At 33.6% G+C, this 17116-nt stretch overlaps 1 protein-coding gene across 2 annotated transcripts in view; it reads right to left on the bottom strand.

The window, feature by feature from the left end:
* Nucleotides 1-10410: 10410 nt before the first annotated feature.
* The window catches only part of LOC143231667 (uncharacterized), a 28930-nt gene continuing 22224 nt past the window's right edge, over nt 10411-17116 (bottom strand). The window contains exon 6 of one of the 2 annotated variants that reach the window (XM_076466239.1): nt 10411-12896. In XM_076466239.1, coding sequence (XP_076322354.1) covers nt 12723-12896 — 174 coding nt within the window. In that variant the 3' untranslated portion in view covers nt 10411-12722. The remainder of the gene's footprint in view (nt 12897-17116) is intronic. The other variant, XM_076466240.1, reaches the window with a different exon arrangement.

Here is a 17116-nt window from a genome sequence, read left to right as displayed (position 1 = left end):
GTGGGGGGCGTTATAATGTTACGATCAATCCCACTTTTCGTTGGTACAAGAGTAGCACAAGAGTTGGCGGTGATGACTAGCTACCTTTCCTCTAGTCTTACACTGCTAAATTAGGGACGGCTAGCGCAGATAGCCCTCGAGTAACTGTGTGCGAAATTCCAAAAAACAAACAAACATAAGTATTACAGTGATGAATTTAATTAATTAATGCAACAAAAACCATTAAAATATAGAATGTTCACACATTCTACCAGCAACTAGAGACCACCTAAGCACAACCTTAACTTTTGTCTTGAATCTTTTATTTTTAAAGTCAGTATTTAGCAAATAAATGTTTTGTATACATTAACTTGATGCGTTTCAGGTGAGGCTGAATAAAGTATAATTAAATATGTAAACTTGTTAGAGACTTCTAAGTAGGTTGAGGTGATAGTGAGCACTTGTCCACCTTTGTCTTTTCATCTCTCTTTGTTTCTTAAATAATGAACGAACTTCCACAGTTTTGTACAGAAGAATACCGTCTAATCAAGAGATCGGAGCAATGACTCAATAAGATTTATTCAGCTCTTGCGTTATTGATAAACGATTAGTGTTATATTCTAAAATATATCCAATAGAACTCTTAAAGTGTCACTAACTGAAATTCCGATTCATTTTGAACACATTAACATTAGTATACTGTGCCTTATCTTACGCTTTAAGCGCTTTTCGTCAACCGTTAAAAACGATTTTATTACACAGAGACGTTCTTCTAAGTTTTAGGTACATAAATCAGAATTTTATGTGAATAGCAAACCAGAATACAATTATCTGAAATGCCTTGAGGAGGCAGGTAACTCACAATAAGTTTGTTTGTTTTGTTTGTTTTCTTGAATTTAGCACAAAACTACTCGAGGGCTATCTGTGCTAGCCGTCCCTAATTTAGCAGTGTAAGACTAAAGGGAAGGCAGCTAGTCATCACCACCCACCGCCAACTCTTGGGATACTCTTTTACCAACGAATAGTGGGATTGACCGTCATATTATAACGCCCCCACGGCTGAAAGGGCGAGCATGTTTGGTGCGACCCTCAGATTATGAGTCGCACGCCTTAACGCGCTTGGCCATGCCGGGCCCAACTCACAATAAGATTAGTGGATCTTAAAGCTACCTCTATATCTTAAAAAACAAAACAAAAAACACTTCATTGTAAGTTTATTAATTCTATTAATAAAAAAAACAACAGTCCTCTATTTTTAAAGAACATAATTCAAAAAGAAAGCAGACAAAAGCTTTGAAAATATTAATAGATTTTGAATTTACTATATAAAAATCTGAATATTTTTTACAAATCAAGAGCAAATTTAAAGCAATAGGTTTTCTTTTCAACAATCTTGCAATGTCTGAAAGTTTCGACAGGCTTAGTAAAAAAAAAAGTTAAAAATTATCCGAAGAAGAAGTTAACATTTCCACTGACCTTGTATGCAACTGACACAAAATATATGGTTACAATGGTGACTTTACGACTTCGAGAAATCTGAGACAACGAAAATGAAACTTCGAAACGATTATTCGAGTCATAAAACATCCCGAAATCTCATCACACAATTCATGAAGGTTATTCATAACTGTACAAGTGACAAATCAATCCTTTGTGAATGAATAGAACTCCTTAGAAATAGGCGTGAATAATTTAAAGTCAGAACACTTCGTTAATTAGAACTGTGGCAGCTAGTATTGGCCGTTTATCATTCTCCGAGGAAGGGTGAAAGTTCGTATTTTACTTAGCCTTACTGACACGGGTATTATAACGGTGTATGTCAAATGACGTTTTAATAACTATGGATTTATCTTGAAATTCTCGTAGGATTCACAGCAGCTTGTCTTGCTAAGCTTTTAAATTGAAGTTTGATTGTACCGTCAAAGAATTTATTTAAAAAGAGTTTTCCTTGACAGTAATAAGCACATCAACATCTAAACAAAAATCTCTTCAAATAAACGTTCTTATACAGCGCGTTGGTTATCACAGCAGTTGTTAGTTCTATTCATTAAATAAGACGTTTCATTTTACATGCAGTCTACAATATTGTAAAAAATATTATCCCGTGTAAATATAATTTTCCAATTTTTCTTTCATTTCATTTTCTTTGTGGGTCTAAAAAGGAAAATATAAAACAATTCCGACTGACACAATAGCATTTATATGTAGAAAGATGGCTCAGCATATTATTTATCATTCATACATTTGTTGTTTTTCTCAGAAAATGCATGCTGGTTAAAAATACCTGCGTTATGGTGTTTTCTATTTCCATGTCAATATTGAAATGAGGGAAAAAACATGTCGAACATTCGTTGTTTGACATTTACGTCTTCTGTAAGTCAACAAAATTGAAGTCGCTAATAAATATTCCAATGAATATAGAACTAACATATTTATTAGGAATACAAAAACTGCACTGCAAATCCCTAAATTTTAATAAAACAGACACAGCTTCTTGTTTTAGACCTAGACAGATAGAGTAAACCATAGAATCTTCATATATAATAGAACGTGTGACAAATGTTAATTTATTGTATATACATTTGTATTAAACATTCTAAAGACAGTTTCTGATTTCACAATATTTTATGAACTTGTTTCGGTAAATAAAAATAAAAGTATTATTATATTATTTCTAAAAAAATTAAAGAATTTCAAAAAACATTGCTTCAATATTAAATCATAGCTTCATAAATATAATATATTGATTTTTTTTTTTAATTTCACGAAAAGCTACTCGAGGGCTATCTGCGCTAGCCGTCCCTAATTTAGCAGTATAAAACCAGAGAGAAGGCAGTTAATCATCACCACCCACCGCCAACTCTTGGGCTATTCTTTTACCAATGAATAGTGAAATTGAACGTCACATTATAAAGTCCCCTCGGCTGAAAGGGCTAGCATGTTTGGCGTGATTGGGACTCGAACCCGTAACCCTCGGGTTATGAGTCGAGTGCCTTAATCACCTGGACATAAAAGATTGGGAAAACACGTGTTATTTGCGATCATAATATAATGTTATCACTACAGCAAGTCTTCTTCTTACAAGTGACATGTCTCAGAAATATAACTTCATTTATAGTTCTGGCCTCCAATGTAGATATTTAAGTTACTACTTGTATACACCAAATATGATAATAAGTAACCGTGACCCAAAAAATGATTTTATATTTTTCTTGCTTTTTCCTTGAATTATCTTTATTATAAACTTTTCACGCAGGGAATTTTATTATGCTTTATTTTGGAAATTATGTGTTGGTCAATGAATTCTAGTCTATTCGAAAAGGTTTTACACGGTCAGTTTGTTTGTCTGAAATTGAGCACAAAGCTACACGATGGTCTATCTGTTCTTTTGTTTTTTGTTTTTGTTTTTTAGTTTCGCGAAAAGCTACATGAGGGCGATCTGTGCTAGCTGTCCTCAATTTAGCAGTGTAAGACTAGAGAGAAGGCAGCTAGTCATCATCACCCACCGCCAACTCTTGGGCTACTCTTTTACCAACGAATAGTGTGATTGACCGTCACATTATAACGCCCCCACGGCTGAAAAGGTGAGTATGTTTGGTGCGACCGGGATTCGAACCCACGACTCTCGAATTACGAGTCGAACGCCTTAACAAGCCGGGTAAAAAAACTGTTAGAGAGGCGTCATGCAAGAAACAGATACCCCCCTCCAGTGCCCATAACTGTATGTCTGCGGACTTACAATGCTAAAAATCGAGTTTCAATATACGTGGTGAGCAGAGCACAGATAGCCCGTTATGTAGCCTTTTGCTTAACTTCAGGTTTCTGGGTTAAAAATACAATGTAATCCAAACTTTAGAGGAGAGAAATTTCTTTCCATATAACATTTGTAGCGGTTGATTGAGATTTTTTTCTCAAAAGTTTCGAAGAAGAAAACAATATTCTACACGATTAAACAGTTTTGGCATAAAATGAATATAGAAATAGTTATTTATAATCCATAGGACCTACATATTATTAAACCAATCATGAACATCTAGCTTTCTCCAGTATTAATAGATGTCGCTAAACCGAAACATTAGCCACACAATGATTGGTCACTTTCGTAAAATTTGTTCATTTATTCTTATCTACACATTGAACGAAACGCCTCAAGTCTATTATTCAATTCATTCATTAAAACTGTGTGTGTTTTATAGCCATGCCATATCGGACTATTTGGTGTTTTCACCGATGGGAATCGAATCTCTAAGTTTAGTGTTTTATATCCGCAGACTTACTTCTGCACCACTGGAAGACTCGCTGAAAAGCAGAAAATAAAGGTTTTTATGCGTTTTTAATGTTGCATAATATACATTAAAATCTGTTTGAAACTAAGACATATCTTACATACTCTATTGAATATTTAAATAATCGCGACATCTGATGACAAAAAGATTAACTATGTTGGTCACAACTAAAATTAACTTATAAATTGATTAATGAAATAACCAATTGACCATAAATGCTTGGTGTGGCAAATCAATACTCAAAAAAGCTAAAACCTATACTTATTAGAATGCATGGAATATGGCAGTAGTTTCGGCTGTTATCCTAATAGTAACTCAAGAGATTTGATCTCTTTAGTATGTTTAATTTAGTCCTAAATAAGCATTCATCATAGCTAACAGTGTAAAATTATCTCCAAACTGTAAACCTAATTCAAAGTATAAGCAGTTATCAGTTAAAACAAAGTAATTTTTTAACAATATGTCATATTCAACGCTGATGAGACCTTCAGCCTAATAACAGTGCTGACCAGGACTGCTAAGATGGTTAAGGCACTGTTCATATGACCAGTCTCGGGAACAAAAACCGTTATGATGCAAATATATTGCACTTAAGACTAGCATTAATAACCAATTATTATTTATGTATTTATAATACTCCAAACCAATCATTTATTATTGTCATTTCATGGAATTCACTTTACTGTGAATTAGGAAACTAGCAAATTGTTTATCTAGTCTTCTTGTTTCCAAGCGGACCCATCATCAACAGCGTCAACAGTAGAAAAATATGTCAGTAATGAGTGAAGGAAAAATAATGTTGCCGATACCAGAGCTCTTCAGACCAGCAAAGATGCGACGGACATAATATTTATCAAGACGGTATTTGCATCCTAAACAGTTATGGCGTGAACTAGATTAAACTTATTTTAAACATTGTAACCACTAGATGTAATGAAATTAAGAACATTGAGGTCTTTACTTACACATAACAATGTTTACGTCTGAGATCAACACACCTTTCTCTTGCAAAATTAATGACATTTCATTCTACCGCTACTGGAGGAAATCCAAATTAGACTTAACTCTACACTTCACATTTCACAAAACATGACAAGCCAACTACAACCATAAAGCCAACATTCTCGTACTATATAGGACGGTACTTATTGTCGTTTCCTTACCGTTGAGATTTTCACAAGTTGTCGTGTACATTGCAGATTAATTAATAAGACATGTGTAACTTGTCAGTAATAAATTTGTATGTTCGATGTTTTTGGACGTTCAGTAAGTGTTTTTGACATCGACAGCTGAGTATATGGTGAGATATTATTTAACAAAGTCTAATATTCTTACCTCGATATATTAACCTATCCTTAACGATGTTATACACAGTAGAATCAATTTACATTCGTATTTGAAGCTGAAATGTTTAAGCCTTCGCATGTCTTCGCATGTCTTAGCTTTTTCGTTGCATTGCTACTTTTCCATAACTGTCTTAGCCTTTGCATATCTTTGCTATAACAAATAAACATATGTCATGAACATAACAAATAAACATATGTATATTTGTGTGTCATGGAGTGACAGAGCTTGTGTCAAAACACTACATATATATATAAATCGTTCTTAGAATGTGCAATGAATACTTTGTGTTTCTATATCATATTTCACTTTACGTTTATAGAGTTTTAATTCTGAACACAGAATAAAAAAACACACCTTTGTAAGTATGATTAACCAATTCACTCTTGTTCAGTATTGTAGAGTAATCAGATAGCTTTATTAAAGTTATTATTGCATAATTCCTTTGTTATACTAAATTTAAACGTAATTTATTCGACGACTTGTAAATGCTTTAATGTATTCTAGTGTGTAAAACAATGTAATGAATATATTCTACAAACACCCATGTACATAATCTGTTACTTGCATTCAGAAATCACTGTAGAAAAGTTAAAGATGCATTTAAAAAAAAGTTAACATTTCTCTTCAGTAAACAAGGAAGTAAAGACGATGTCACGAGACAAGCTTAAGTTAACGTGCTTAAACCATTTTAATCTTTCAGAGTCATCTGATCGGGTTTGACTCTGGTCGACAGAATTTCGATTATTTTTATTTAACTTTTTTAACTTCAACAAACTTAACATATTACGGTTGAAATACAAGGTAAGTAACAATGTTTACACATAATTGAAGCTATTTTTAAAACTAACATTTCATGAATAAGAATATTTATTATTAATATCTTAAAACTCCTACTTATCCAGTAAAGAAAGCTTCGTTTTGTTACTAAATAGAATTTGTTTTTTTGTTAATTTCGCACAAAGCTACTCGAGGGCTGTTTGTGCTAGCCGTCCCTAATTTATCAGTGTAATACTAGAGGGAAGGCAGTTAGTCATCACCACACACCGCCAACTCTTGGGCTACTCTTTTACCAACGAATAGTGGGATTGACCGTCACATTATAACGCCTGCACGACTGAAAGAGCGAGCATGTTTGGCGCGACGAGGATGCGAATCCGCGAATTACGAGTCGCACGCCTTAACACGATTGGCCACTAAGTAGAAATCAGTTGATGTATTATCTTGTCTTACTCTTTGTAAAGATGTAACATATTACAGTACTTATCAATTTTAGTGATTTTGAAATATGGATTTCTATCTTGATAAAATAATGTAGACACTATTTCTAATCCTATTTGTTTACTTTCTTAGAGTCCTTGGTTGTAGGCTTCACAATATAACTTTTTAGAGTCCTTGGTTGTAGGCTTAACAATATGACTTTTTTAGAGTTCTTGGTTGTAGGCTTCGCAATATAACTTTTTAGAATCCTTGGTTGCAGGCTTCACAATATAACTTTTTAGAGTCCTTGGTTGAAGGCTTAACAATATGACTTTTTAGAGTCCTTGGTTGTAGGCTTCACAATATAACTTTTTTAGAGTTCTTGGTTGTAGGCTTCACAATATAACTTTTTAGAGTCCTTGGTTGTAGGCTTAACAATATGACTTTTAGAGTCCTTTGTTGTAGGCTTCACAATATAACTTTTTAGAGTTCTTGGTTGTAGGCTTCACATTATATTGTGACGATTCCTATTTTATCCTTTACAAATCAACTGTTTTTTCACTAATTCTTAAGTTTATTCGTGTCCATTTATGAAGAATCCAGTTTATATCACTTACGTGCATATGCATTCAGTTAAATGTTCAGTGTTTCAACCAGTTTACTGGTCCACCCCCGTCACAACAACCACACTGAACTTATTCAAAATAAATTATAAATGTACAGAAATAAATAAAAACATGTACTGATATCCAAAAAAAAGTGATAAGTAGTTTAAAGCATAGATTGTATCATCACAGATTTAAAGATCAGCTTCCATCAGTGTCCTAGTGTAATGTAACAAATTATGAGCAGCAATAAAGCAATCTTTTCATAATGGAATATTTATTCTGGGATTAAAGCAAAGTGTATTGTAAACAGATGCAACAACTTGCTTACCATGTTAGGCCTACATGACGCACAGCGGTATGTCTCCGGATTTACAACGCTAAAATCACGGGTTCGATTCCCCTCGGTGAGCTGAGCAGATAGCTCTTTGTGGCTTTGCTATAAGAAAAACACCCAACACACCCTACATGACGCAGATGCATATTATTCAACAGCTTATTGTGAGCAAGTCTTTCCTAGAATAAAGCGACAGAAGTAATGAATGCCAAGTGGAAGACAGTGACACATTTAGTGTAACTCGCTAGTTACCGACAACAATTACAACTGTTACATTAACAAGAACTATTTATAAATATCAATACCTATATGCTAATAAATATGGAATGTGCGCTTATAATTTCAATTAAGTATAAGAAATAGTGGAAAAAAAACCCATCATAGTCTGAGTAAATAAATCTACTGTGGTGATCGTCCATTGTTAAAACATTGTCGAGAAAATCCACGTAGAGACAGCAAACCCGAGTAACAATGAAAAATAGCTCGTGGAAGTTTTCATTTACAGTCTTTAGATAAGTCTTATGTATTCTTAATGTTAATTTTTATCCGTCATCAAGTAGATCCTATGCCTTCTTGACCCTATCCTACCAATGCCTTCTTGACCCTATCCTACCAATGCCTTCTTGACCCTATCCTACCAATGCCTTTTTGACCCTATCCTACCATCTTCAGAGATATCCCATGTATACTTGACCCCAATTTGTTGCCGTCTGCAGATAGATGGTGTAAATTCTTCATCCTAATCTGTTGCCATATTCATATAGATTATGTATTTTCTTAATTCCAATATGCTGTTTTCTTCAGACAGATTCTGTTGTTTTTTTATCGTAATCTGTTGCCGTCTTCAGACAGCTCCTATATCTTATCGATGGTAATCTCTTTCGCTCTTCACTCCATCGGAATATTTTCAGTATTGGAATCTACATTAAAAGTGAACGTTCTTTTTCTACTTTATTCTAAATTCTTTAGTGTACTAACTGGATCCTATTATATTATGGTTTTAGAACAGTATTCTGACTTTAGGATATTGTATATCCTGTGTACGTTTCCAGACATCTCTGACAGAGGGAATATGTACGTGTATATATACGTTATATGGCTATGTGTTATATTCTGGTATCCGTTGTCAAAAAAAAAAAAATATGGGCTAGTTTCTTTCATTTTATATTCTTTAGTTTTAAATATTTTGTTTCTTCTTGAAAAGAGATAGTTTATAAAGTTCATTTTCATACTGTAAGGGTGGTTTGATGTATTGTTTGTGCATTTATTCATATCTGTGGTGGTGTTTTGAATTAAGCACAAAGCTACACAATGAACTATTTGTGCTCTGCCCACCACGGGTATCGAAACCAGGTTTTTAGCGTTGTAAGTCAGCAGAAATATCTATGAACCACTGGGGGGGGGGCATCTCTGTGGGTTTATGACGTTTGTTTTTATACTGTTAGGGTGGTTTGATGTATCGTTGGTGCATTTATCCATACCTGTCGGTTTATGTTACTCACAAACATAAAGATACTATATTTTAAATTAGTTGGTGCATTTATCCATATCTGTTGGTTTATGTTACTCACAAACATAAAGATACTATATTTTAAATTAGTTGGTGCATTTATCCATATCTGTTGGTTTACTTTAATGCGTGCATTGGTAACAGTTACGTGAAAAACTGTGTGTAGCTTAGCACATAGCTATAGAACAGGTTATCATTGCTCTCTGCCCACAGCAGGAATAGAAACCTATATTTCAATGTTGTTAGTTCTCAGACTTACTGTTCACTCACCATGGAATACGTGAAGTAACGTGAGTTTCATATATATATATATATATATATATATATATATAAATATAGCGATAAATTTCGATAAAGAACGATAAATTAATTAGTAATTAGTATATAGGCATAAAAATGTTACTAATTAATAATTAGGCTTAGGTTGTTGCAAAAGTTACAGTAATCATGATAACGCTAGATAATTGATCGCTACAACCTAACTGTAAGTACCTGAGTTTCATTTATCTCAAGTAGTAGACAGAGTTCCTGCCAACAAATTATCAAAACTGTACTTCACATTTAGCATAATAGCTACGTTTTCACTAGAAACTTAATTTGTATTTATAAGAAAAAATTAGAAACATTGCTAACGAGAAACCATGAACTAACGACTAATCTGCTTATATGAGTGGTTAGATTTATTTATTTTAGAGTATTCGCGCTAAAAAGCCACACAAAAGCTATCTGCGCATAACAATTACCAATTTTGAGCCTATGAACTAGGAGAAATGTATCCAGACAAAAACACTAATCGCCAACTCTTTTACTACTTTTGACTGATAGTAGAAATTGTCTGTCATTCTTATAACTCTTCCATATCCCCGAAATGTGGAGCACATTTTAAAGCAACAGAACGTGACCCCTGAACTTTAAAATTCACATTTTGATCGTACTTACTAATAGACACGTGCTTGGCCAAGTTTTAAAATTATATTTATAAAATATTTATATTAGTTATATTTTATAACTAATTACTTTACACAGAAAATGGGCTGTTTTCGGTTTAGAAATAAAAATACACGAAAGATTTGAAACTACATTTGTAATAAATATGAGTGGCTGTCTTTTCATGTTGTATGTGTTAACACATCAAAATCATGCCAAAAAAAAAGCTTAAAATCTTTATTATACGCCTATTGCATTAACACTTACAATATTTTACACTTGTGTTTTATCAGAAATTGGCTTTCAAACTGGTAATCATCTTGGTAGTAGCACACACCAACTAGATTTTAGTAAACACTGCTGAATTAATGGTGTCTCTAAAATGGACAATATAACAAATAGTATAAACTTCTTTCACTTAGGAAGCTTTTATTGAAACAAGAAATAATATATTTTTATATTCGACCCTGTTTAAAGTAAGATAATTTTAAAGTTCATAATTATAGCAAAACTTTGAACATTTACAGTTCTATACGAACCAAGGACAACGAAAACGTTTTCACTATTAAATTTTATGAGTTTTCGTGGGTATTTTGCAGAAGTATCAAGTTAAACTTAGTGGGCGCTTCTGTAATATGTATGTAGCACACTCATACACACACACAACAATGAGAATATTGCAGGCTTTACACGTTTGAACTCGTATTACACAAGATGGTTGAAAAAGGACTCAAATGATTTCGTGCGCCATCTACCGGATAAAAGTGTACACAAGCTTGTGAGTTTTGTTTTTATAGAGACAAGTGAAAACCAGTATAATGGAAACAAAAACAAAAAAAAACGGTACAAATAATCAAATTTATATTATCGAATTTCTACCATCTTACAGTCAATTACAAATTTATCACAAATAAGTGTTAAACATTTTCCATTTGGTGAATAATTGCATTTTCTGAAATGTACCTATTACTTCGGTTAGGGTATCGCTGAGATTTGTTAACCCTATTTTAATCAACAAAGTTTATTTAAAATCTAACGTTAAAAATACATCACAGTTCTTCACAAATGTAAAGATATTATATTTAAAACTGTGTTAGTTTTTTGCACTAATAAAACCAATACATTCAACAATTATAATATATGTATTTACATTTCACTTAATTTACTACTATTGACTAATTTCAACCTGTTCCCTGCGTATCCGAAACAAAATGATGGCCATCTCCAACATCTCCATTATAAAACAAACCACTGTTTTAAATAACACGTTTTTTTTTTAGATGTAACAGACTGATTAACAGCATACGTACAACACAAAAACTCTGGGGTAAAGAATACGTGTTCCAAGAGGAAAAAAAAAAAAAACAACTCCTATAGAGGTATTATAAAACGTTAACCGCCTAGTGACAATGTATACCGAAATATCCTTCCTCAACAAACTCAAATACCAGAACTATTACCTACTTCCTTTGTAAGTTCAAGACAGTCAGTTGACCACAGTATAAAACGAATATCTAATGTAATATTGAACTTCTAAATTTCAATATATAAGCGCTTTATAAAGTATCTAATGTATAACAAACCAAACAATATTTCAACTAGTTGTTCCAAAGACATATTTAGGAGATAAAGAACAGAAACGAAAAATTTGTACTGCCAGTAGTGATTAGATGTTTCTGTGTATAAATACACCAGTTCACCAAAAAGGTTCAATGTCTTTAATCTGTTTCTGTGTATAAATACACCAGTTCACCAAAAAGGTTCAATGTCTTTAATCTGTTTCTGTGTATAAATACACCAGTTCACCAAAAGGTTCAATGTCTTTAATCTGTTTCTGTGTATAAATACACCAGTTCACCAAAAGGTTCAATGTCTTTAATCTGTTTCTGTGTATAAATACACCAGTTCACCAAAAAGGTTCAATGTCTTTAATCTGTTTCTGTGTATAAATACACCAGTTCACCAAAAAGGTTCAATGTCTAAGTTACAACTACTAATTTTGTACCAGTACTTTGGTCTATCAAAACTAATGCAGACAAATGATTCACTTCGGTCTTTCACATCAAAAGAGAGCCCTCTATTGATACCTGTTTGTAATACTTCTCTCTCTATCAGAGCGAAAATAAAACATTTGCGTGCAATACAGTTAATCCTAATTTTTGATATGCATACATATATTTTCACAACAATAGTTATCGCATTTACATTGTTAAAAGAATTATTTATTCACACTAACTAAACACATTTTTGAGGCTATAGAATTAAACGCTTATGTTTCTCAATAGCGAAGTTAGCACAAAACAAGTCATTCAAAAACAAACAAAGTCACGACTAAAATCACACTGATTTCATGTAGTTTCATAGATATTTCTACATAGTTTTACACCACAGTTTTCTCTGGAACAGATTAACATCACCAACATAGTTTAGCAACAGGTCGTCTTTTAAAGTGTCGATATGCGCCGACAGATAGGTCTACAACCACAGCTACAAGGCCCGTCATTGTAAGGTAGAAGGTATTCAACTCGTAACTTTTACGTAGTAGACTTCTTTTTTGTCTTTGGTGGAAGAGGTGGTTCCTTGGGTTCCTTTCCGATGCCTTTTGGGGGCAGTGGAGGCTTCATCCGAGGATCCGGAACCTTCCCCAATTTGACGTCATCATACATGTCAGCGTATAGCATGTCGTCACTTATGTCTGGTCTGAAAGGCTGGGGAAAGTAAACAGATAAACATATATCAATAAACAATCACGAATGAAATAAATAATAACTTAGTAATGAAGCACGTGAAGAGATATTATTATTTAAATAATACGTTAACAATATAATGTGATGTAACATTCAACAACACGAGGCAACAGCGCATGTAATATATAACACCAGTTCTATTTTAGGTTGATCTTTCTGAAATTGTTCGCTTTAAAGTAAAAAAAAAAAAGAGTTTTCTATTTCTTTTTTAAACTGTAAACTTATTCAAACCTGCCAAAATGGTTCAGTCTCTTGACTTTAATATTACACTATGTAACAAAATGTTTACTTTTACTTGTTCCTGGACAGAAAGTGTTATTTCTTAATTGCTTATGCATAAAGTAAATGGAAAATACTTATTTTTCTCTTTAAACTTTGCTTTTGTGACCTGGGAGCGTATAACGAAAACTTGATGTGAGACTATATTTGGGGGCTGATACGTGAAAGTGATTTACATTACAGTCGCAAATCTCGAAAAACTGATCACTTCTAAACATTTCTGTATAACTTGAGTATAAATACATGTAAATCTTGATTCATATGTTGTTTTATTCAGACCTTATGTGAACGAAAATGTGTACATTTGCCCGTTTTTTACATAGAAAATAGGTTGATTTCTAAATTTCATTATTCAAGTCACAATAGCAAAGTTTGAAGGGAATAATGACCATTTTCTGTATTTTTAGAACATAAGTTATTAAGAAATAACACATACTATCCAGGAACAAAATTTGTGTTACATAGTGTTATTAGTATATGTATTATCAATCATACAATCACTGCTTCATAGGATTATCTTCCTTGTGTAAGCGTAACAGAAATACAAGTTACTAGCGAAAATTGGACCATATGTACATAATTTAAAAGAAGTACATAAAAAATAACACTCATTCTCTGGGTATTATTCATCACTTATAACGTAAACCCGACACCTAATGGCAATATTCACTGAGACAACCTCGATTCACATAACGTTGGTACCAGAACAAGAGAAGCAACTTATAAATTAACGAAATAACTTTATCGAACAAACAAATTAGTAGGAACTTGGAATATCAATAGACATGAAAGGTAAATCTGATTGAAATACATAGAATCATCGGTCAGGTGCCATCGGCCATAAATCCAATAACATCTCGAAGGACTTTCTTCGGAAATTTAACTTCTCCTAAATTTATATTCTAAACTATTAATATAAAATTATGTTGTTGTTGTTTCTTAAATTCTGAATATATTATAGCTAACAAAACTCAAAAGTGGAGCATGTCATTACTTGAATCTACATCTGTGAATACTTCAAGGGCTATGATGACACAAGCCAAGTAACCAATCATGGTTATATACCAAGAACTAACAATTATAATTTACAAGAAAATAACATCTCATAAGTTTCATTCTGACCACAAAGTAATGAATAATCCTGGAATGTAAGTTTATCAAAAGGTGAGCATATTTAGATATTCTAGAACCGGATATTTTTAACAGTGTGATCTAATTACAGTATAAAATCCTAAAGGATGTATAAACAACCATGTCCATTTCCTTTTGTATTCTTTACTCGTTTTATGTACATTGTAACCGATCGTAAATATACGTTGTGCTTGTTGATTGCTTTCTGTTTGTTTCTTTGTTTTTGAATTTAGCACAAGGCTACACGAGGGCTATCTTTGCTAGCCGTCCCTAATTTAGTAGTGTAAGACCAGAGGGAAGGCAGCTAGGCATCACCACACACCGCCAACTCTTGGGCTACTCTTTCACCAACGAATAGTGGGATTGACCGTCACATTATAACGTCCCCACGGCTGAAAGGGCGAGCATGTTTGGTGCGACCCTCAGATTATGAGTCGCACACCTTAACCCACCTGGCCATGCCGATCGCTTTCCGAATAATTTTCGTTGGAATGTAAAATAAACTTCACGATATCTGTTAAGCTGTTGGATACTTTATAAAATATAATTTTAATTGAAGGATAATTTATATCTTATAGTTTATACATTTTGCCCTCCTTAGGCAAACTTATTCTTCGTCTTAAATTAACTTTTAAACTCAGTATTATCTCACGTTAACTTATATTTATCTGATTAATTTTTATAAGAAAACTAGACCTCATAAGTTAAGACTTCTCTGACATATATAATATTATTTGATAGATACAACAGCCGGTAACAAAAATTCGTTTAACCATTTTTGTAGTTTACTAGTTTATGTACGATCGTGTTTAATGCAATATTTCAATTAATTTTAACTACATTTAAACAATCGTAATTTAGTAGTGATTATACCTGTTAGGTTATTTCTAGAAGTATCTAAAAATGATTATGTATGTTTGTCTTTTTCTTATAACAACGCCACATCGGGCTATCTGCTGAGCCCACCGAGAGGAATCGAGCCCCTGATTTTAGCGTTGTAAATCTGTAGTTACCGCTATACTAACGGGGGCTAAAATGTTTTTAAAACTTCCTAATTACGGTTAGTGGGGACCGTAATGCAGACTAAGTTTCCGAAATTATACGTTCGGCATAAAACATAACTTTAATAGATTTAATATATTAGCAACCATTCTGTACAATAGCATACCTTAGTTCTGTTACTTCTGGTATATGATACTCTAGAACACTTGTCCTCAATAGAAGATTCACAAGAAGCTCTGAAGTGCCCTTAAAAACACCTTAATCTTTATGTACATATATGATTTAAAATATATAGTCTAAGCCAGGGGTTCCCAACCTTTTGGCACTTGCGACCCCTTACCTAAAAGTTTGAAACCCATCTGACCCCCTACTTAGGGCTTACTATCAGCAGCTTAATTTTTCTTTTATTTTCTGTGAAGGAGAGGGAAAGAAACATCTAAAAAAATATTTAAAATTCTGTAATTACTTATTAGCAAATTAAATTACATTGGTCCAACCTGAATTCACAAAAAGAACATACATTTCTTAAAATAATATTAACATAGGTTTGAACAACTATCCAACCCAGCTAGTGAGATGCCTGATGTTGCATTTCAGCAGCAAGCTTTGAAATTCGTGGCCGACCGTTTGTTAGAGCCAGTCTCATGTCATCTCCAACATCCAATCTGTTCCTATTCTTTGTTTTTATATTGACAAGAGTGGAAAATCCTGCCCTACACAAGTAGGTAAAAGCAAATGGAACAAGGACACGTAAAGCTATGATGCTGACTTTGGAGTATGACTGATACATAGCGCACCAGAACTGAGTCACGGATTTCACCTTGAAGATATCACGAGCTGAAGAGTCATTCCTTAGATCCAGAAATTCATCTTGGATATCATCTGGGATGCTGGATACATCAAGTTCAGTACAAAATGGGTTCCTTACCAGGGCCTCCTGTTCCTGTGATAGCTCAGGGAAGTAACGCTCGACTTCCTTTTCTAGAGACTGAAGATGTTCGGTAATCTCATCCTTGAGGAACTGATCCAGTTGGATCTGAGACTCATCCGTCACTCCACAAAGTTTTTCAAACATAGCGATGTTTCCAAGATTGGTTTTCCGACGCCAGTTCTGCAGTTTGGAAACAAAGGCCCGAAGACTATCTTGAAAAAGAAGAACATGTGTTTCCCTTCCTTGAAGCTTCAAATTGAGCTTGTTCAGCTGGTCAAAAATGTCGGCTAGGTACGCAACCCATTTATTCCATGCTTCATCTTCAAAGTGAGCTACAAGATCTTTCCTTTCTTGAGTCTCCAGGAATAGCTTTATTTCATCTTTCATTTCAAAAACACGATTAATAACGTTTCCTTTCGATAACCAACGTACTGCTGTGTAGAAGAGAAAGACTTCGTGGTCAGCATTCATGTCTTTGCATAGTTCTTTGAATAGGCGAGTGTTGAGTGCTTGAGTCTTCACATAATTTACAATTTTAATTACAGATTCAAGCACTTCCTGCAGAGAGCAGGGAGAGTCTTACTGGCGAGAGCATATCGGTGAATCATGCAGTGGATGCCCTTTGCTTGAGGTGCTAGCTTTTTCACTCTCGACTGGAATCCTGATTTCGATCCCAGCATAGCCGGTGCCTTATCCGTAAAAACCCCACACACGTTTTCCCATTGAAGATCTTCGTCTTGAAAAAAAGTTGAAACTTTTTCCATGACATCATCAGCTGTTGTTGTGGTTTCAAGTGCACTGCAGAATAAGAATTCGTCTTTGATGTCACCTGAATTAA

This window comes from Tachypleus tridentatus, chromosome 11, assembly GCF_004210375.1.
Source record: "Tachypleus tridentatus isolate NWPU-2018 chromosome 11, ASM421037v1, whole genome shotgun sequence".
NCBI lineage: Eukaryota > Metazoa > Arthropoda > Merostomata > Xiphosura > Limulidae > Tachypleus > Tachypleus tridentatus.
The sequence above is the reverse complement of the archived record's forward strand: the minus strand, read 5'-3'. Positions and strand labels throughout refer to the sequence as shown.